At 48.1% G+C, this 21,621-nt stretch overlaps 1 protein-coding gene across 4 annotated transcripts in view; it reads right to left on the reverse strand.

Annotated features, from left to right (window-relative positions):
• The window catches only part of LOC135895934 (uncharacterized), a 71,847-nt gene that overhangs the window by 10,278 nt on the left and 39,948 nt on the right, over nt 1-21,621 (reverse strand). Inside the window, exons 9-11 of one of the 4 annotated variants that reach the window (XM_070533962.1) lie at nt 18,659-18,793; nt 18,526-18,588; nt 17,444-17,620 (exon numbers count right to left, since the gene is read on the reverse strand). In XM_070533962.1, the coding sequence (XP_070390063.1) occupies nt 18,553-18,588; nt 18,659-18,793 (171 nt within the window). In that variant the 3' untranslated portion in view covers nt 17,444-17,620; nt 18,526-18,552. Of the gene's footprint in view, nt 1-16,724; nt 17,621-18,525; nt 18,794-21,621 lie in introns of those variants that run through there. The other 3 variants (XM_070533960.1, XM_070533961.1, XR_011512148.1) reach the window with 3 other exon arrangements.

The following is a 21,621-nucleotide window of genomic DNA, read 5'->3' on the forward strand; positions in this document are numbered from 1 at the left end:
GAGCTAAATTTTCTGTTTCCAAACTTTATCTGTTTGCTGCAAGCGTACGCTAGTTAAAACTACACCTCAAGCTCAATTTTCTTCCTCAATAGAGTAGCCACCTGAATAATGATATTGTTTACTGCGTATCCCCTGCTTAGGCAGCGAAGATTTTCTTCTGTGCCTCCTAGGAACACGATGTAGCGGAAGACGCCTGATATTCGGCCTACACGCTCACGTTGCATAGAAGGCCTCGCGCTGGGCAGTTCCCGCCATGGCAAATGTGAGCTTGCGTTAGTTTCATCACGTCCAGTTTTTTAAAACTGATATTTCTATATTTTAAAACATAATTTGGTTGCTATATTTAACCGGCGGGCGCCAGGGGAGGTCCGGATAATGTACTATAATCAGCCGCGCCCAACGACTCGTGTTCCTTAAAGCCGGAAATAGTTGGATTATCAAATGCTGGAATTATTTAATCTCCATCTACAGATAGCATAAATACCTTTGCAGTCTCAGTATTTTATCATGATCAAAAATGTAAGGAAACCTCCTACAGGTGTAACTGCCGAATTTCATTGTGTAAGCACGAGTTATCGTAGATAGGCTCGAGAAAATGACGTTGTTCGTACGTGCAGGGCTATTTCAATACCAGTGGAACATTAACTTTAATTTTCTTTCTACAGGCCTGTGTTACATCTGAAATTGTCGATTTAATTTTCATGCTAATCTTATATAAGAGTTACACTTCCGCCCGTTTTCCGGCAAGATCACAAACAGGAAATATTCCATATTTTCAAGAAATGTGGGGCACTCCTTGGTGACGTATAACAAAAATTTGCACTGTGTAGGTCGCTGACATGCTCCGTAAGTAATTACCGCATACTCGGTTTCTCCCAATTTTTATGTATTAAACACAGCAATAAGTTGTTTTTCCAAGGTATCCTCGGTAAGACATGCGTGGAACGGCGCTTGTACTAAATTTATTCGAAGTGCGAAACAGTGCCCTCAGTGACGAGAAATAAATGTTTATTCTGTGCAGGTTCCTTATAGCCTTTGGAGAAAGTTGCTCATTGAAGCGTTCCAGGGTTTCATACTGCCCCTAATCGAAATTATTCCCACACACCTAAAATAACAGGACGAGATACGGACCTGAACTTCTGTGAAAATAGGGAGAAACGAAAGCGCAATGCGTTCCGAAGATTTCACTTTCTTGTTTTAAATTAAAGTGTTGCGGATAGCTACTAAAACCTCGTTTTTCCATGTGGTTTCGTGCATCATACGAGACTGGTAGTTTGTTTCTCTATTGTAGTCGGTGAGCTAGACAAGGCATCCCGTTTATGTCTGGGGAGAATTAGTGATATTGTATGGATAATATGTAGGCAATGCCCCAAATGGGCGGGTTGAATGCGCCTTTTTATGTAAAATACGTTACAAGTGGTCCATAGCGTTGCTAGTCGGTTTTGCTGTCGGTGTAAAACTTAGACGGCTGCGCTGACGTAATTAAAACTACAACTAAGGTTAAATTTCTTAACATAGGGGGGGGGGGGGGGACACGACCAGTTTATGTGGGATGGCAAAAGTACGTGTTCATCAAAGGCAGCTTCAAAAAACCCGATGACACTTCATCATTTCTCACGAATTGTAAACGCGAAAACATTAATGGCCAATAGAACGCCGCTGGGCAGTCCATGCGCGTTATAATCTGGTCTTACCGAGGCACGCTTAGAACACAGGCTAGAGCTTGCGCGGCAAGGCGCACGCAGATGACACAGGCTTCCGAGGGTGAGAGCGTGGGTGACGTGGCGTCGCGGCGATGCCCTCTCCCCTCACACAACACCTGGCGCGCTGTCAAGGCAGCAGGTGTTCTTTTTCGTGCGCTACGCTCTGTCGAGGTGCGCTCGTGACTCGGCGTCACAGCCAATAGGAATCTCAGCGCTGATTCGCTGCTGCAGACGCCACCGGCTTTTTCTCTCAACGGGCCATTTGACACTTTCGCATCATTAAATTCGAAAACACAATAGGAGCGCCAATTAATGCTGTGAGGGCGGTTAGCCAGCAAAGCTGTGGTATCACCTGATCCGATAAGATGTCGGTGCCCTTGTCTCGCACATTTCTTGAACCGCCGTAGGTATAGAAGAAATGACGCGTATTCTCATACCCAGCAATTCTGGACACCAGGTTCACTTTTCTCTTTACGCCACCACGTGGCGTACCAACCATCAGGATTTCAATTTCATCCAAGCGCGGAGCAGTGGGAGGTATTGCTGGTTAGCGATTGCTGCGAGGGCCAAAGTGGTCTCGTACAAAGAGCATGCAGGGCAGCGGAGGCGGTTGGAGCACTGGAAAAAAGACCCCACGCCAGCAAGGCCAAGCCCTTGCCTTTCTATCATGCCGTACTGCAACGATCGGCACAGGCAACTGCCTTACTACAACCCTCTTAGCACCCAACAAAAGCTCCCCCCTAATGCCAGACCACTAGCATGCGGTCTTTAACAAGTTGCCCCGTAATCAGAAATTGGTTTTGGCATGTTAAACCCCATAATTGCTTTATATATGTTGAGAGGAACGGAAAGACTCCGAAAGAGTTTGGCAAGGATGTAATTGTCCAAGAAGACCCTGACGGAACGCCACAATAGACCGTTCGTATAGAGACCCATAAATGTGTCAGATGATGAAGATGAATGTCCTGCCTTGACACAAGCGCTGACGTTAAACGTAGTTACAAAGGAAAGTAAACGCATTCCCTGGACCTCAGCTAAATAAGCAGTCGGACAGCATTAGTGAGAAATGTTATCTCACGGGTGAGTTCGCAGTTGGGCCACAGTTTGACAGGTAGTGGCATTAAAATTATTTCGACCGTCCGCTAGACGAATTCTCGGCATGCCCTGCGAGATTTCTGGCCTCCATAATTGATTCACAACTTCTAGGAAATCATATCTTGAGTTTCTTTCACGTTGCTTCCCTAGTAGTGGCCAAGGATTTGCATACTCCAGTGTTATCGAAAATCCCACATGCCCGCCTTCTCTAGTGCGTATCACGGTCACTCTAAATTCATTCATTCACAAAACTTTATTAGTGTCCTGAAGGCCGGTCTTTTCAGACCGAGGCGGGCCGCGTCCACGTCGGCACCGCCAGGCCGAGCCTTATGGCATCATCGTGGACCCTCTGGACAGCCCGTAGTTGATCTTGATATGAATAGCTTGTTATCAACTTGTGCCAGTAAAGCCATTTTTCTTCGGGGTCGGCGAGAGTCGCGGGACAGCCCGCCAGCATGTGTCTGATGTCAATGATGCCATCGCACACATGAGCCGTTATATTTCCCCTGCCTGGCGGCAACATCTTCTTGAATGACACCTAGTAGTTCGTAAGGGCAAATGGTCGTAGAAGGTGCATAGTAGACATCCATATTTTATTTCAAGTGAACAGATCAATGGACATGTTTAGACGATAAGTTGATATTTTCACAACGAATTGGAAGGAAAATTGGAAGGAATTGGAAGGAATTGGAAGGCCAAATTGTAATACAGATAAAGCGCCCAACTTTTTAGCTGGAATACTACAGAGACGTGCGACATGGAGTCTAAATACGGAGTCTAAACATGGAGTCTAAATCCTATGGACACCGGGGCACACCGGCGCGGATGGGGGAAACGCAGCCGCTCACGCAGCTGCCGCGCAAGCGGGTGGGCTTGATTACTCGTACAGCTACCCACACTCCATTTCCTCGCCAAACCCCGCGGACCAAAATCCATACCTAAAGATATTGGCTGCAGGCTCTCCTAGCAGAGCACTCATGCATTACATTCGTACTAAAATAAAAGCAGACAGTAAACGGAGACTATTAGAAGCTACACCAGTACATGTGTTTGACGACAAGGGCGGGCTTACCCGCACGGAAGAGGTTTTCTTGAATAAGGTTATGGCCAACGCTGCATACACACCACACATACTTGAGAAATGGCACCAACCCAGACAAGCCACGATTGCGAAGACTTACACCCGATGTACACATTGCCAGGAGTCATGCAGAGCAGACTTGCAACACCTCATTTGGAGCTGTGCAGCTTTTTCACAAGGGAGATCCAACATTCAGCATCTACTACACGGAGACATTAGAACACTAGGAATTGCAATACAAACTAACCATGAAACACAGAAAGCCATTGCGACATATGGCAGACAAAGTGGCCTGTTTCGAGTAGTGTAGAAGGGGTCGATCAGCCCATGTGAGAGCGGCGGAACTGAACATGCACCTGAGCCTGCATAAAGCGGAAGATCCCAGACTGAGATGAAGAAGTGTTTCAGCCAACAGTCTGGGTACCCATATTCCCTTCCCTCCTAATCCCCATCAGCGGCCTAGAGCCGTCCCCTTCCTTAAAATAAAGGCTTTATTCATTCATTCATTCAACCATCGTTCGCAATATCCTGCTGGCTTTGTTGAGAAGTCTTATCCAATCAGGCTTGTACGTCATTATGATTTAAATTTCATCAGGGGATTTAAACGACACAATGTCAATTAGTTTTCTTCAAAAGGGAATTGCGTCCCCCCCCCCCTTTGCAATGGTTTATTGATTTCCCTTTTCAAAAGAAGTCGCACTTTCGCAAGGAAGCACCGATTGCGATAGCAAATTAGCAGATAGCTATACGAAGTAATGATAGTAGTTTTATCGGCCGTTTAAACTTTTAAACATTCGATTACTAACTAAATTAGCAACCACGGTGTCACGCCCGCACGCGTAAACATGAATAAATCTCGCTCGATTATATCGCTGTCAAAACGCTGGAGTGAGAAATCGCGGAAACAGCCGCCAGCGAATTGAGCTTCGTGCATCTCTCGCCTCAACGTGAACGAAACGCCGAAAGCACAGCGTATGCGAAGCTAGCGGCTCTACCTGCACCCTGCAAACATCGACGATTGCTCTGAAGGTGAGGCACGCGCGTCCGCGCACTTAGCCACGTCGCATATCGTTTTCGAGATATGACGCCAGCACGGCAGTGCCGTAAGCAGCAGCCGCGGGAGAAGATTATTCTCCCCTACCCGCCTCAGCTGCGTGCCTTACGCGCGAGAGACGGCACGCTTGCGGCCTGCGTTCCTCAAATAAATCATTTCAGTCATTATTAGTTATTACCGCTCAGTAGTAAGCGTTTTTAGTCCTCTGTAATCAATTATGGTCATTAGAAGCCGACATTAGACATATTGGTCATTTCGTAGTCATTAGAAGTAATTAGTAGTCATTTTAAGAATTACTACTCATTACTAGACATTTCAAGTCATTTATAATCAATTGTGGTCATTACAAGTCGTCGTTAGAAATATTGGTCATTTCGGAGTCCTTAATAATTATAAGTCATTAGTAGCCATTGTTAATCTCCACGAACCTCTATTATAACGTTTTCATTCACTAACTGTCACCATCATCTTCATATGGCATGATGGCACTTCGGCGGATGCTCCGACGGTCAGGTCTGCTGACACAAACTTCACCATGAGCCTAAAAAGGCTCATGGGCTCTCCACGAACTAAACGGCCGTTCCACCCCAGGCCCCGATGGCATAACCAACAAGCTCCTGCGGAACTTAGACGATCCCTCGGTCGTGTACCTCACGGACGCCATCAATGACGTGTGGGGGCGGGGCGAGTTACCTGATGCCTGGAAACTCGCCCAGACGATCCCCATTCCGAAACCGGGCAAGGCGCCTGGCGTCGATAACCTTCGCCCCATCTCGCTAACGTCATGCGTGGGTAAGGTGGCCGAGCATGTCGTACTCAACAGAGTCGGCCGGTATCTCGAAGACCAGGACTGTTACACACACCACATCATCGGCTTCTGCCCCGGGCTCTCGACTCAGGATACGATGCTTCTCCTGAAACCCCAAATCATAGACGCCGGGGCTACTTGGGGCACCCGCGCCATACTTGGCCTTACCTGGAGAAGGCTTTCGATAACATCCAGCACTCGGCAATACTAAAGGCGATCACGGCCTTAGGGCTCGGGCGCCGGTTCTACGAGTTCGTCCGCTCCTTCCTAACCCGTCGCAAGGCCGTGCTCCGTGTCGGAGACCTCACGTCGGAAGAAGTCGAGCTCGGACAGCGTGGCACCCCCCAGGACTCCGTCCTCTCGCCGACGCTGTTCAACCTGGTGATGACTGGGCTCTCCGTACGCCTGTCGAAGATACAAGGCCTCAACCATACGGTATACGCGGGCGACATCACCATCTGGTGCTCCGCGGGGTCGGATGGCTTTATCGAATCCGCTCTGCAGGAGGCAGTCGAAACTGCCGAATCCTACCTCGACCACACGGGCCTCAAGTGCTCCTCCGCCAAATCGGAGCTGTTGTTGTACAGCCCAAAACGACGAGGCAAAAGGCCTAACGGATGGAAACCACCGACCGAGCGCAACATCACTGTCCGCACCAGAGACGGTCGCCCAATCCTCAGGGTTGACTCCATCCGAGTACTGGGAATGATTATCGAGGCAGGCGGATCCAACATCCAAACGGTCCACAAGCTGACGGCAAAGACGGAAAACGCAATACGACTTGTACGCAGGGTGGCCAACCGTCACCACGGCCTCAAAGAAGACAATCTGCTGCGTCTCGTACACGCGTTAGTCCTATGTCACTTCACCTACGTCGCAGCAATGCACAAGTGGAAACAATCGGAGCGTGACAAGCTCAATACACTAATCCGGAAGGTAGTGAAGCGGGCCCTTGGGCTCCCGATCACGACACCGACGTATCGACTCCTCGAGCTCGGGGTGCACAATACCCTCGAAGAGATCGCTGAGGCTCAGGAGAGAGCGCAGATGATACAGCTGACGATGACGAAGACCGGCCGTCACATCTTGCGCGAGCTCGGGTACTTCCCACTGAACACCCAGGATCTACCGGAGCTTACGCCGGTTCCCCGCGAGCTGCGCGACCTGATCACGATCGCACCCATCCCGTGAAACGTCCATCCGGAACACAATCGAGGCAGGCGCCAAGACCGGGCCACCGCGTTCCTCAAACGAGTAAACAAGAAAGCGGACGACGTCGCTTTCGTGGACGCCGCCGCCTACCGATGCAACCGAGCCTTCGCCGCGGTAGCGGTCTCGTCCTCGCAACGGACTTTAAACGCCGCCACGGTACGCACACGTGATCCCGAGGTGGCGGAGCAAGTGGCCATAGCCCTGACAATGCTCGACGATAAGCGAACGACAATATTCACCGACTCGAGACCAGCCATCAAAGCGTTCGAGAGAGGAGTCGTCTCCGTCAAGGCGTTACGCATCATCCGCGGCGCTGATCCAAGCACCCACAAACACCACACCGTCATCTGGTTTCCCGCCCACCTGGGTCGGATTCGGGGCGCCCCTCCCAACCTCAACGAGACAGCCCACGACGCTGCGCGCGCGCTTACCGACCGCGCCGTCACCCCCGGGCAACTACGTCTCGATGAGTTGGAGGCGAACAGGGATGCCCCAATAACGTACAATGAAATAACCAAACACTTTTACTTGGGACGACGCCTCTTTCCGCCCCCGCACCCCAAACTAAACAGGCCGCAGGCGCTAACGCTACGCTTCTTACTGACGGATACCTATCCCAACCCGGCCACCTTACACATAGTCTACCCGGACGTCTACCCAGACGATGCGTGCCCCTCGTGCGGGGTCACGGCGACACTCGCACACGTGCTCTGGGAGTGCAGAAACGCTCCGCCCGACTCTACCTCTGACAAGTGGGAGAAGACCCTAAGAAGCCCGCTTCTACAAGACCAGCAATGGGCCGTCCAGCAGGCTCGCGCAGCGGCCGCCAGGTATTCCCTGTCGGTCCCTGCGTGGAAGACGCCCACTGCGCGCTGACGTGCGTCCTGCAGGACTTTTATTAAAGTTTTTCCAATCCAATCCTAAAAGGGCTTTCGCCTTAAAATGTGTGCCGTGCAATGGCCTACGGCTAGATATTTAACCAGAACAGGCCTTTTATGTCCAAATTCTCTGAAACTGAAGAGGTCGCTGATTACCGAGAGCTGCGCGGAACAGTACCACTGAATAAATTATATGGAAGAGACAGACACGCGAAATTCTGCACTGCAACTATGGGCTGCAAATTAATTACCATTTGGAAAAAAAAGAAGACAAGCCCAAACATTTTCACAGCTGAGCTGTACATAGCCAGGGTTATAATTATAAATGGTTGATATCTCCGTAAGCATTCACATACTCGTAATCAAGCAAAAAATCAATGGCTCATAGCCCCGTAAGGCAGATGCCACGAGCACTCAGCAAAGTGAAGCGAACAGAGCTTACATTCTTTCTGATAACGCATACAACAGACAGAACAGCATGCCGAAAACTTATCAATGGCTCACAGCCCATGAGCGATGAATCATAACCCAGTACGCTGTAATTCCTCCCCCTCTTTATATTGTTGCCCCCTTCCATTTATTGAGGGATATTTAATGTATTTCATTCATTCATTCATTCATTCATTCACTCATGGTAATCCACATTGTGTGGGTTAGTTGCGATGACACTACCCTGTGGTCATCTGCGATTTCAATGTGGATGTTTCGGAACCGAGAATGGAGTGCCTTACGCGTTTTGTGTTCCAGACCAATGCCTCCTTTAGAAGGTGCCTGCCGCGTGAGCTGAGAAGCTGGATCCGGCCTCTCTCCTATTTCCTTCTACCCACCAGGGTCGGCTGCGAGCACTAGTTCTCGCGCTGTGCTGCTCCAAACTTGAATCGCGTTCCCCTGCCTCCGAGATTTTAGCGGCGTCTGTTGCAATCCTGGAGGCAAGACCCGCGGTTTCTCGTCAAGCCATTGGTCGAGCGCGCGTCAGCCTAGCGATCGTCACTTCCTCCGCAACAGGAAATAGGGTCGGCAGCGAGCGCCGTCTCTCCGCGACTACACCGAACTACAGGAACCTCCGCTCCAATGGGAAGACTGGCGACGTGGCAAGCATCAAGTAAAGGAGGTTTTGTCCAGACATATCACCTGTGATGCCACACCGATCCGGCCCAACCGACCACTCAGCGGCTTACGTGCATCGATTTGACACTGACAAAGTATGCGCTTACTCTTGCGGGTACGCCGATCAGTTTATGTTATTGTGACCACAAAGCCATTGTGACCGTCGTTATTCAGCGACAATGAGTCATGCCGCTAAAGACATTGCCATAAATTTTCTTACCAGGAAGGTTACCGCTCCGCTGGTCATCCACGTTCGCAGGGCGGAATGGCTTTTTACCCCGGTTGGTTTACTGCTGCACTCCTATTTACTCGTTATCTTATCACTTATTTGTTATTATTTACTTGTTTACCTAAATATTTACGTACTTTATGTCTCTGATGGTCAGGTAAACATACACAACCTTGAATACATAATTCAGTGCTTCTGTCTTCACAGATAACCAGATAGCCGCGTTAGGTGATCACTGACTCAATGAACTCATTTCCCGAAATGTAGGCGCCATATATTCTCTACATATTGAAGAAATGAGCAGGTTCTCTTACTTGGCGCAGCCCGACACTTTAGCAGCCCGCTAAAGTGTCGGGCTGCTGTCCTAGAGAAGCCCTTGTGACGTGTATGTAATTCCGCCGAGCTTAGAGGAAATTTAAGGGACCTTTTTTGCCGTTATATAGAACACCGCATTGCGAGTGTTACCCAAGTTGGCGTTAAAGACGTTCATTGAAGAGCGCCACGCGCCTATTGGCACATACCCAGTGACCTAAGCTGGCATCAAAGAGGTTCATCAAAGAACAGCACAAACCGAGTAGCACATACCCCGTGGTCCAAATCGGTGTCAAAGCGCTTCACAGAACAACAGTACTTGCCCAGTCCCGCATTTACATTGACCCATGTCGGCGGGTTAAAGGTTCGCTGATGAGTGGCACGAATATACAGATCGCCACATACTCAGTGAGCAAAGTTCGTCAGAAGCTTCGTTTCGAATCCGCTTCTCTCAGCACAGCAGCCTGACGTGCGATCCATTCGACTACGGACTGCCCAGTTACCCAGGCAGACGGGAAAATCGTTACACACAAACATACATTGTTTGTTCGTTTGTTTGTGTAACAATGTTTGTTTGTTACACACAAACAAACATTGCGGCATAACCCATCTCTCGATGACTGTCAATGGTATTGGATCTTGCCATTGAATGCGGGAGTTGGCCGACGTTAGGAGGATCTTGAGATGAAACTGAAGGCCTATTTACATTCTTTACAGTAATAAGACAAAGTAGTTAACAGTCATAAAGTCATTGATGGCCGGCAGCAAATCGGTTGCTGCGGTCCTTGGCATGAAGAACGAAGAAATGAATGAATGCCCCTATCTGCTCCCTGTCGTTCGCTTTAGCTCCTTCGGTGTCTCGCGTTCACGTCATTTTCGGCCAATCGTAGAGCCCGCTCCGGTGTCGTCATTTTCCCCCAATGGTAGGCGCCCGCGCAAGTGCCGTCACATTGGGCAGATGGGATCGCTCCAAGGGCTACACTGTCGAACGGGTGACTTGTCACCGGCGTTGCCTTGGTGTTGCCTCTTGGTCTGAAAATGCTCAGCTGAAAAGATGGGTTGATTTCTAGCGAGCTTTGAGACCTGCAAAACAGCTTTTCTCGGGACCAAGATTACCTGAAACCGTGCCAGGCTCCCGTTGCACTTTCGGAAAGAGTCAAGCAGTGGTGGAGACAATAGCTCGACGGGCGGCACCTGAGGTGGAGGTCGCCAACTTCTCTGATACTTCCGCGAACGTGTTAGACGCGCTCCTGTGCGCCCTGATTGGAATGCGACGGTGATTGGATGTGGTCAAGGAACTCGAGTGATGCCAGGATAAGGGTCCGTATCTAACAACCGTAAGGCATTACCATCGATCATATAACGACGCCACGTGTTGCCAAGGTCGAAACGAGTTGTGCATCAGGTGCGTACTGATGCGGGACTCCCCTTCCATGCTTTTCTAAGAGTATTTGGCGCCATCTGGCGCTGCCACCGCGAAGCCTGCGGCCTTTTCTCTGGAATGCATGGTGCGCCGGTAACAGGGACGTAGCCAGGGGGTAGGCTTATATGGCTTCAGCCCCTCCCCTCCGATATGTGTTTTCGTGCTGTCAAGCACCGTCGACCAACACAACTCCCGACGCCGGAAATCATTCTGAATTTTGTCTAGAATGCCTTTTTCACGTTCGAAAAGACATTTAGGAGTGAACGTTGCGAACTGGGGCTGCATTTTGTGGCAACACCCATGCACCTGGAGTCACATAACTGAAGGAGCCCCATCCAAGCACAAAGTTTCAAGGACATTTTGATGGCGAGCGGGCTCGTCGCGACATCTCGCGGAGGCCGCATATTACACCGAGCGCATGGATATCAATTTCGAAACTTCATGCGGACACCGTTCTCATAAACTTCCGGTGCGAAAGACGCATTGATATTTCCAAAATCGTGCTTTCTGGGTTCGATTCCGGAACGTTGTTAGTATAATGTTCTCATAAACATTTGACTTCAAGAGTGCATTGACTTCTCTAAAGCACATCAGACCATACAACGAGATAAGCCAAATCAACACACTATCAGACAACTTGAGAAAGCACGCAGCGAGGTGCGATGAGACGAAGCATTCTGGAGGTTCATTTGTGCCGTCATGCCACACAAAAAAATATCAATCTTTTTTTCACCTAGCCTCTCTGCTCGTACAACGAAATCTGCAAATATCTGTCAAGAAGACTCTTACCTTTGCCGCACTCCTCGCTGTGCAGGGCCTAGGCAGTCACTCTCAGACTTCTACAAACACGCACTTACCCGAGCCCCGCGGCGCTGCACACAATGTACCCCGAACGGTTCCCAACCCGGACTGCCCTTAGTGTGGGGATTATGCGGACTTCGAACATGTCCTGCGGGGCTGCGCCTTTGCCGGTCCCCCTTTCACCCAAGAGGAAATGATGAAGCTAATTAGGGCCCAGGATCAGACCTCTCAAATCCTGGCAGTCAAGAGGGCTCGCGAGAGGGCTCGCGAGAGGGCTCGCGAGAGGGCCGTCAGGTATCACCTGATGGTCCCCGAGTAGGCCAAGCCAGGTAACGTGGAGTTTGCTTACGTCTTTAGTGGACCAAATAAAGTTGTTTCACTCACTCACCCACCTGCGTCAAAACATTCATGTGAAGGCACTAAAGCCAGCAAAATTAACGACGTTCGCATTTCTCTCTACTTTGACTTTTTTAACGAGGACACATTGAGCCTCTTCGGTTTTATTGTTCTCGCTACCCGCGGGCTGCCAGGGGCAGCCAGTGGCGTATGCGTTTTTCTAGTCTTTCTCCAACCACCGCGCGGCGCACTTCGGTGCGCGTTCATTTTTCTCTCGCCGAGTGGATTTTGGCCTGGCAGTTTTTTGGGACGCTTTCTAGCTAGTACACGATAAAAAGGAACAATGGTCCCTTGCTGCCATTCCTGTGGGGACACGAGGGATTACAAGGGGTTCGCCTGGGCGCATCATCTTCACTTCGATGTTAGTTCACTTCAATTATGGCCAACACGCTTTCCTTCACGTTTTTTTTTGTATTTCGGTGCCGCCGCCACACAAAAGAAAAAAAAGCATTGTTATTGTCGCGTTGGGAAAGTTCCATTTTGTTACTTCTTCTTTTGCGGAAAGTAATGGGGCAAGGGATCTTTAGTTGCCGGGTACTCTTATTATGGTATTATGATAACATTTCTATGGGAACTCCAGGTGCACTCCTGCCGTCGCCGTCGTGTTCCGTATAAAGTCCAAGTGCGATAACATCGTCACCGCGCGCCACAGGCTGCATTTGCGGCTGAAAGCGTAGCAGGAGGGATGAGGGAGGTAACGATGGCGGGTCAGTCTTCCGTGCGCAAGAGAGGAAAGCGGGGAAGGAGCGAGTCGCCTTCCGTAGCGCACGATCTATCGCTCGGAGTGGAGGGAGGGGAAGGGGCAGGCCTTAGGGCTTTGTGATCTGTGAATCTGTGACTGTCATGCATTATATACCGTGACTTTGGTTAGCTACGGTGGATTTATTGCACACTTATACGTGTACTTAAATATATTGTTGCGAGGTTTTGTGTATACGTGCAGTGAACTTTGTTGACAATGACAATTTTTCGCCCTTTATCAAGCTGTATCTTCGCATCTGTATATTCCATAGTAAGTTCGCATTTCTAATATAAAGGAGACACAATCTCGCCAATGCTATTCACTAGGTGCTTGGAAGAAGTAATCAAGCTAGTAAACCGGGAAGGCTTAGGAGTGAGGATCAACGGCGAATATCTCAGCAACTTCCCATTCGCAGATGACATCGTCCTGTTGAGCCACGCTGGGGACGAGTTACAACAAATGATTGAGGTCCTTAACAGAGGGAATGTACGAATGGTGTAGAAGGTTAATATGCAGATGACAAAGAAAATGGTCAATAGTCGGACAAGAGAACAAGAGTTCAGTTTCACCAGTCAGCCCGTAGAGTCTTTGAAGGCGTACGCTTACCTAGGTCAAATACTCACACGGGACCCTGATCATCCGAAGGAAATTTACAGGAGTATAAAAATGGGTTCGAGTGCATACGTCAGACGTCAAATGCTGAATGTAAGCATACCATTATCACTGAAAAAAAAGAAGGTGTAAAATCAATGCATTCTACCTGTGCTACCATATGGGGCAGAAACTTGGAGACTTACAAAGCAGCTCGAAGATAAGTCAAGGACGGCACAAAGAGAGATGGGACGAATACTGTTAGGCGCAGCGCTAAGGGACAGAAAGAGAGCGGTGTGGATCAGAGAGCAAATGGGGATAGTCGATATTGTAATTGATATTAAGAGGAAAAAAATCGATCCGGGCAGATGTACGGCGTAGATAGATAACCAGCGGACCATTAGGTTTGCAGAATGGGTGCCAAGAGAAATGAAAGTCAGTAGAGGACGGTAGAAGACGAGGTGAGGTGACGAAATTAAGAAATTCGCAGGCGCTAGTTGGAATCCTTCCTTCATAGGACAGAGGTAATTGGAGATCGCAGGGAGAGGCCTTCGTGCTGCAATGGACATAAAAGATGATGATGATGATGATGATGATGATGATGATTTCGCAGAAGTCCTGCTTCTTAAGTGTGTCTCTATTACGACTATAATTTCGGTGCAATTACAATAAAATACGGTGGTGACAGCTTCTCCTCCGCAATACATTGGAGTGAAGCACGGTCAGTGCTATTTTTCCCTGGCCGTTGAATATGTAAATAATGTAAAGAAGGTTCGTGGATGACAGTGTTTCAATAAAATATTTTGCCTTCGCTTGTACATTCTATGCCCTTTACGTTTTTCATATCAGCTGCATGCACTGCTTTGCTGGTTTCGAACTGATTGTTCTTAAGATCGCGTGACACCTACTTTACTTCTTAAAAAGACAAATAATATGGAAGCATTGATATCAGTTATTTCTGGCACAATTTGAGGGATATACGAATACATTCGTTGATGAAAAAATAAACATTTCACTTGTCTTGACCGTGCGTGGCGTTCAAAAATTTGTTTCCAGCATCCTAGGCGATGGCAATGCAGTTAGTATTCCTGTATTTGATCCCTCGACAAATTCGACGAGGAGGAGGCCGAGCTGCAATGAGTTGGTAACACAAAAAGTGAACTCCGAAAGTAAAGTAAGGAAACTTTATATTTAAAGGTTACCACAAGTACCACTTTGACGGCACTTCGGCCAGGTAAGCCCTCGGACGTTGTCCGGCTGCAAGATGAACACAGAAAATATGACTGTCGACAACTTCCCGAAACTTATCACAGGAATGAAAAGACAACCTCAGTATACTAAAAGGGGAAAAAGACTAACATGGACGTGATGAACCGTTTGTCTCAATAAAATATTTTCGCCATACCGAGAAGATACTATTTCGTAAGCCTGACTGCGCAAATGGAAGTTTCCATAACGCTATACATTTTGTCTAAGTAAATATATAGTCTCTTTCGATGCGTCCAGTCTGAGATTGCTAAAGCCGGCGCGCGTATTTGGAATCTCTTAACAGACATCACCATAGAGAAAGAAACTTCCGCATGTCGCTAAGAAGATAAGTCACCAAATATTTATCTAATCTGCGTTATTCTTACTCTTTCACAGAATTTGTAACTTTCAGTTAAACACTGTTTCATTATTTTTATTTTGCATTTAAATTATTACATCATTCATATGATATTTACGAAGCGTTATTTTGGTGAATCCTTTAAAACAAAAACGTCAAAACCGGTGAACTGCGCAAGACTGAAACATTCGTTCTGGCTAAAGCATTCACGAACCACGGTAAAAGAATGAGATCGCTTTATGCACCGTTCTACTTCAATAAAACACAATTTCCCAAAGTATCCTCTTTCAGGAAAATAAAAAAATTTGTACGTCACACGGTTCTGACAAGTGGCTGGGAAAAGCAGAAGCAAACCATGTGGCAGGAATCTTCTGATGAACTTTCGCTAACAGTTGTATAAAACATACTAGAGTATTGTGTTCTTTCTATGCGTATTTTTTTCTTTTTACTTTCCAATAGCGATTGATGACTGCTACTTTTCCAACACATTGACAACTGTATATGATTAAATAGAGGGATGTGCTGCACATATATTTTGCTGCTGTAATATGTCTTTGCCTAAACTATAGAACGTGCAGGAACAAATACAAGAAATTAGACGAGCGATGGAGGAAAAGGGTGAGGGAATGGAAGGGAGCAGGGATCGAAATGGTGTACTTGTATTATGCCTTCTTGAAGGCAAATACACAGTGGTCCGCATAAAAGCATCGGTTCTTTCGCGGACTACAGGTTCCTCTTTGTGGCGCATACAACAAACTTAGTTTTGCTATTGTACTTTTTATTTTTCTCTCTTCCTATTGTTTCCTCTGTCCTTAGAGCACAAGACTGGGCGATTTGACCTAGAGCACTGCCTAGACTCGCTCAAAAGAATCATTGCTTTGGCAAACTGACAAAGTATTTGACTGTATGTTTAATGTTCTAATAAAGAAAGAAAGATATGCTGCAGGCCTCCGCCTTCAAAGCAACAAAGCAATAACCGATGGCTTCTTGAGGTTTTGTCCCTAGATGAGCCCTAATATCGGAGGGGCGGAAATGCATGGGATCAAGAGAAAAGAAAACACGAAAATGGTCATCATTGGAGGAGAATGCTGTTGCACGACTAAATGGGCTAAATACCCAGGGAACCGGTGAATCCTGATATTCTTTTTCTGTGAGCTTAGGTCATTACTAATAATTCATTCATCAACTTTAATGCATTCTAATGCTTAACGTGTGCAACGCAAGCTTTTAATGCAAAATTGTATAGGCTTACTGAGCAATATAAGAATCTACTACCCCGAAGATAGCTACACGTTGGTTTAATTTTGGGGTCACAAAATAAACCGCACGAGATTTCAGAAAGTAGCGCGGGACCATAGACTCTTACACGCAGTGAAATTGGTACCCCTGAACATATCGCCAACGAATGATTCATTCAGCAGGCAGTCTGTTTATAATGCGTCGCTAGCGATTCCCAACAGACAGGCTGAAGTGAATTACACACTCACCCAAGTGCTAAAATGGTTCGTCACACTCACAGGAACCAAATATTTCGATTCCCACACTGCGTACAGCCTGCATTTTTTATTACATGGTATCACTGTGCAGACTGGAGAGGCATTCAATGACAATTGTCTTCACAGCAGAATGCCTCGGAAAGACCTTGCCCGTCGGATGACGAACAAGTGCTCCAATTCATTGCTGGAATACCTTCATCAAACAGCGTTGCGTGCGTTTATTTGACGTCTTTTGATTTTTTTTTTCAAATGCCTTGCGTAAAGCTCACTGAATATTTTCTTTTTCTTTAAAAAGAATAATATCACGAGCACCGCACAAAATATCAGACCAAGTCTCCGGCGACGCTGGGTCGGCGGTGACCTTTGCGAATGACTGTACTGTGCGCTTAAGCAAACAAACATTACGTCAGAACAGTACAACGTCTCTCGAGCACAATAGAATTCTCGTAAAAGCATCGGTGATCTGAACAGCATCGGCATCGCGGTGATGTGTTCGACCCAATAACTCGCGAATCTTCACCACACGTGAAAGAAATCGTAAAGTTGAGCAGAGACGCACTCAGCAAGTCAAACAATTCAACATCGCGCAAAGTTTCACTACACATAAAGATCGAAACGCTACGGCGATGCACCAGTTGAATATAATTAATAAACCAAACTTTCTATGCCTCGCTAATTCACACCTGTTTGCGCTAGTTCAGCGCAAACATTCGTCAAGTTTGACGTACTGGCAACGAAGAGCGCACTGTATGACGCGCTTACGTTACACGCACGTATAGTACACGGTAATGTTCGTACTATATGATTAGTCTATGGGGTTGCCTAGCCACGAAGAACAGCTGGTTATTCGCCACACACTGAACATGTCGATGGTCATGCAGTCGGCGATCGTCAAAAACACGCAGGCAGTCCGCGTGAACTCTTGTTCCTCAAATTGAAGAAGTGTGCGGTCATGTCCTTGAACCTCTGCGTGCCAGGCATCGGTGTATTCATATCGTTGCAGCTGTTCGCCCAGTCCTCGCATTCCAAGTCGAAAAGGGACAAGCCGAATTCAAGGTCCGGAAATCCTTTTCTGAGTTTGCAGTACTGGAATATCCGACATCAATATATGTGGTTACAGTTCAGACGCAAATAAATAACGGTGGTCATTGGGCAACGTATACGAGCCTCGCGTGCACTTTACACTCCTCCGTGTAAAAGACACTTTGTTAACTTTCCGTTCTACCCACTTGCCGCTACCCGTACACGTAGCCTCATTTCATACATTGCGCCAGTTGCCACGTATGCATGCTGCAAGTGACAGCTATGGAGCTGGTGCCACACTGGCGCTCACCGCGGTGGGTTGTCGAAAAGTGCGTCATTTCAAACGCTCTCTACCTGGCGATCTAGTTGGCCCGCATAGCCACCCTGCAGGGGCCGGAGGGCGCTATGTGCTTTCTTTTGTTTAGTGAGGGTGCCTCGATAATAGCGCGACAAGCGGTACTGTCGAGGCAGCCCACCTCGCCTGTGTACGAACACCGGCCGCTAGGGAAGACAAGAAAATGAGACGCCATTCCAAACGACAAAGAGATTGGCCGATCTGAAAGTTACGAAAGTTCACATTGCTGATCTCGACCTAAAGCATGTTCAGTCATACGCTGAACGCCCGCACTTCGACATTTACATATTTCGTACGCTGTTACGTACTTATTCCTTATTAGATTAGTTGAATCAATAAGCATGGAGTGTTACTTCCCCCCCGATCTCCCATCAAGAGTTACCTTCCAGTGTTAGCTAGGCTGTGTTTTAGCGCTGCTATAAACTGTGGTAAGCTTCAACACCAGCATCCTACCATATCTGACGCTTTCAGAATATCAGAAATCACAAACACGTGCGACAGAAGCAAAGAAGGCGACAACAAACAGTGCCCATCCTGTTGTTGTTGTTGTTGTTGTTGTTATTGACATTGTGTATGCACTTTTTCACAATCGGAGAACAGGAAGCATGCTTACTTTTGAGTGTATACAGCCCTCTGGGCGCTAAGCACAGTCTAGTCCTGGAAGCCTCCTGATTTTCTTCGGGAATTTGGAGTATAAAACCCATAAAGAAGAATGCCAGATAATCGAAAGCGCTGAAATTTTTTACCTTGCTGCTGACGGTTTCATTTGTATCAAATGTCGAAACCAGAGGTGCTCTGCCGCCGCTCGAGCACTTCACCGTGATGTGAGTGCCCCTGAGGGTGATGGGATTGGCGTAGATTGCCGCAGAGTCATTGCAGAACTGGGGGGGGGGGGGGGGGGGGGAGAAGAAAGGCGTTAAATCAATGAAACGCTACGAGTCAAGCAAAGGCCCAACACATCGTTATATTCATTGTTACGAGACGAATGCAATACTCGCGATTGCAGTGGGTGGGCACTGTAGCTTCCAGAAGAACTTTCGGTTCATTAGTAGATCACACGAGCTATATGACGTCGGGACGCAGCGGGTTACCGTGTTTCTGTGGCCATGTGTAATACTGACCGGTGTATTGTACTTTGTACGCCTTTCCAAGAATAATGCAAATGGTGCCACAGTTGGTAACACGCAAATTTTGATGCCGTACAGTCTCTTCCTGGGCTTCGACAGCTAGCAGTGTCGGAAAAAAAGGGAATGTCACGACGCACCTGGACCATAGCCTTTATTCCACTAGGGTTGCCGCTATTAGCGGAAAGAGTTTGCTAGTATATTCCATCTACCTAAATGAAACGGTGTTCCATATATTGTATGTTTATTGTTCAAACATACATAGCAGTAGATACGTGAAACTGTGCTACAGTGAAATAGCTATATACCGCGTGTACATGAATGCGACAGAAGCGTATCGTATTAATTTTCAACCGCATCGCTTTTCATGCAAACGCGGCAATTCGCTAGTAAGGCGTAAATGCATCAAATGCGCCAAGCAGAGGTAGTTTGAGAGGGAGAATACGCATTTCAGCGGCCCGTGGGAACAGAAGCGTATTATCGAACGATGAGAACACATTCGCCGCGGGATGACAACGGGCTGACAACAGGCGGCCAACCAACAGGCGGCGGTTGCGGCCTCATTGCGGGACATCAAAACAATGCCGACGACTTACGGAGCAGGCCGCACACGATTTCGTTTCACTCCTGAGTGCATTACGCTCGTCGGAACCATATCTTCTTGGCGATGTAAAGATGGTACCACCCGTGAGGTATTTACCCGCTGCATTAGCTGAGCGAAGTGCATTTTGAGGTGATGAAAGCCGAGACGCCGGCACTCGGCTACCATGATACATCATTTAAGCCTTAGACGCCGACATTGTGGGGGGGGGGAGGAGGGGGGGTGTTCCGGGGGACGATCCTCTCCCTATATTTCCCGGGAGTGGGGCAGGTCCCTTTTACCGGAAAACATTGACCAAAGCGATGCCGAAGACCACCCCCACCCCTAAGGTGTCATTACCAGAGTTCAGTCACACACATCATTATAGGTTTCCTTTGAATTGCCTCTACCTTGTCACTTAAAATTTTATTGTGGCTAAGAGCGTACTCTATTAGAATGTAGGCGCTCAACCTGCAGACATGATAGCCTGGGATGGTAATTTGAATGTACGAGAAAACAATTACATTACGCAGAAGCTGAAAACACAAACCACTTTTCCAGCGTTTCTGTCATTCATAGGGCGGCCATGGCCTTCGAGATTCGCGCGCGCCGGAGCGCGCAATTCTCAACGCTTATAGAAGGGCGCGCCCGGTTCCTTGCAACGTCTTGAAATAGCGCTCGCCTCCGTGGTATCGTCGCCCGCCCAAGAGGCCGCATTTCGACCAGAAAGCTCGCCTTCCTGCAAAGCATTCTCCGCAAGCGTTTCCCGACTATGGTCAAATAAGCTGCTGCTGCCGGTAGCGTGAAAAGCAGTCAGAGATCTTCGAATGATATCGCGTTCCACTATTAAAGGTGAAATCTAAATGTCCTTCAAATTTTTAATTCATACTTTCGTTTTATTTCTGGAAATCATGACAATAGGAGGACAAGCGCATCAGAGGAGCCCGCGGCGGCTAGCTCATCCATATTTTCTCATGTCGGCATTTCTTTTATTGAGGCATCACAAATACGGACCTTCTAGGCGCATTTCTGCCGTGGCCGTGATGTTCTGTATGTACTGGAGAGGAACGAGCAGTAGGCACTGCTTCGAGAAAGATGACGACAACAAGTGGTTGGAAGCCTCGTGCCTGTGTTACCTAAGCTGTGTGACCTTTCGCTGCGATGTTCTACTACCTGAGGGTTCTACCAATTAAACTATAACGCCTCTTGACATTTGGTGGACGTGCTGGGCCCTTTACCAACCTGGAACTCCGCAGACGGGCGCTCCATACCGTTTCTGCCATGCCTTAGGACGCCCTGCAGCCCGATCCTCCCCTGGCATCGCCTGTCGTCTGCTTCGGTGCTCTACGGCAACGAGATCCTCCAGTCTTCACCGGCAGCGACGACCATGACGTGGAGTATTGGCTCTCGTCATACGATTGCTTGAGTGCGCATAACGAACGGGATGACACAGCTAAACTGACTAACGTCATCTTCTTTCTGGAGCCGCGAATCTCTGGTTCCGGAATCATGCATCCAACCTTTCCACCTGGACAGCACTTACCCATTCTTTTAAAGAAGTCTTCGGTCGCCCTGCTGGGCGCAAGCTTCGCGCTGAACAACGCTTGCGTAATCACGCTCAGCAAAAGGGTGAAGACTCACCACCTACATTGAAGACGTAGTTGAGCTTTGCCGGCGCATTGAACCCGCTATGCCCGACTCTCAAACGATCAAGAATGTCATGAAGGGCATAAAGGATGACGCCTTCCAAATGCTCTTGGCGAAAAATCACGAGGTCACGAGGTCACGAGGTCATTACCCTGTGCCAGAGCTACGATGAGCTCCGTAAACAACGCCTTACTACGCGCCGAGCTGCCGCGCCGCACGACACGGTTTCGGCTTTAACCGACAGTTCCAGTGCTGCTTCCGCCCACTCTTCATTCTTCGACCAAATTAAGCAATTCCTTCGCGAAGAAGTCGCGCGCCAACGGTCATTGCTTCCTGCTACCCAGTCGTCCGAGTCCTT

The sequence above is a fragment of the Dermacentor albipictus genome, chromosome 2 (assembly GCF_038994185.2).
Source record: "Dermacentor albipictus isolate Rhodes 1998 colony chromosome 2, USDA_Dalb.pri_finalv2, whole genome shotgun sequence".
NCBI lineage: Eukaryota > Metazoa > Arthropoda > Arachnida > Ixodida > Ixodidae > Dermacentor > Dermacentor albipictus.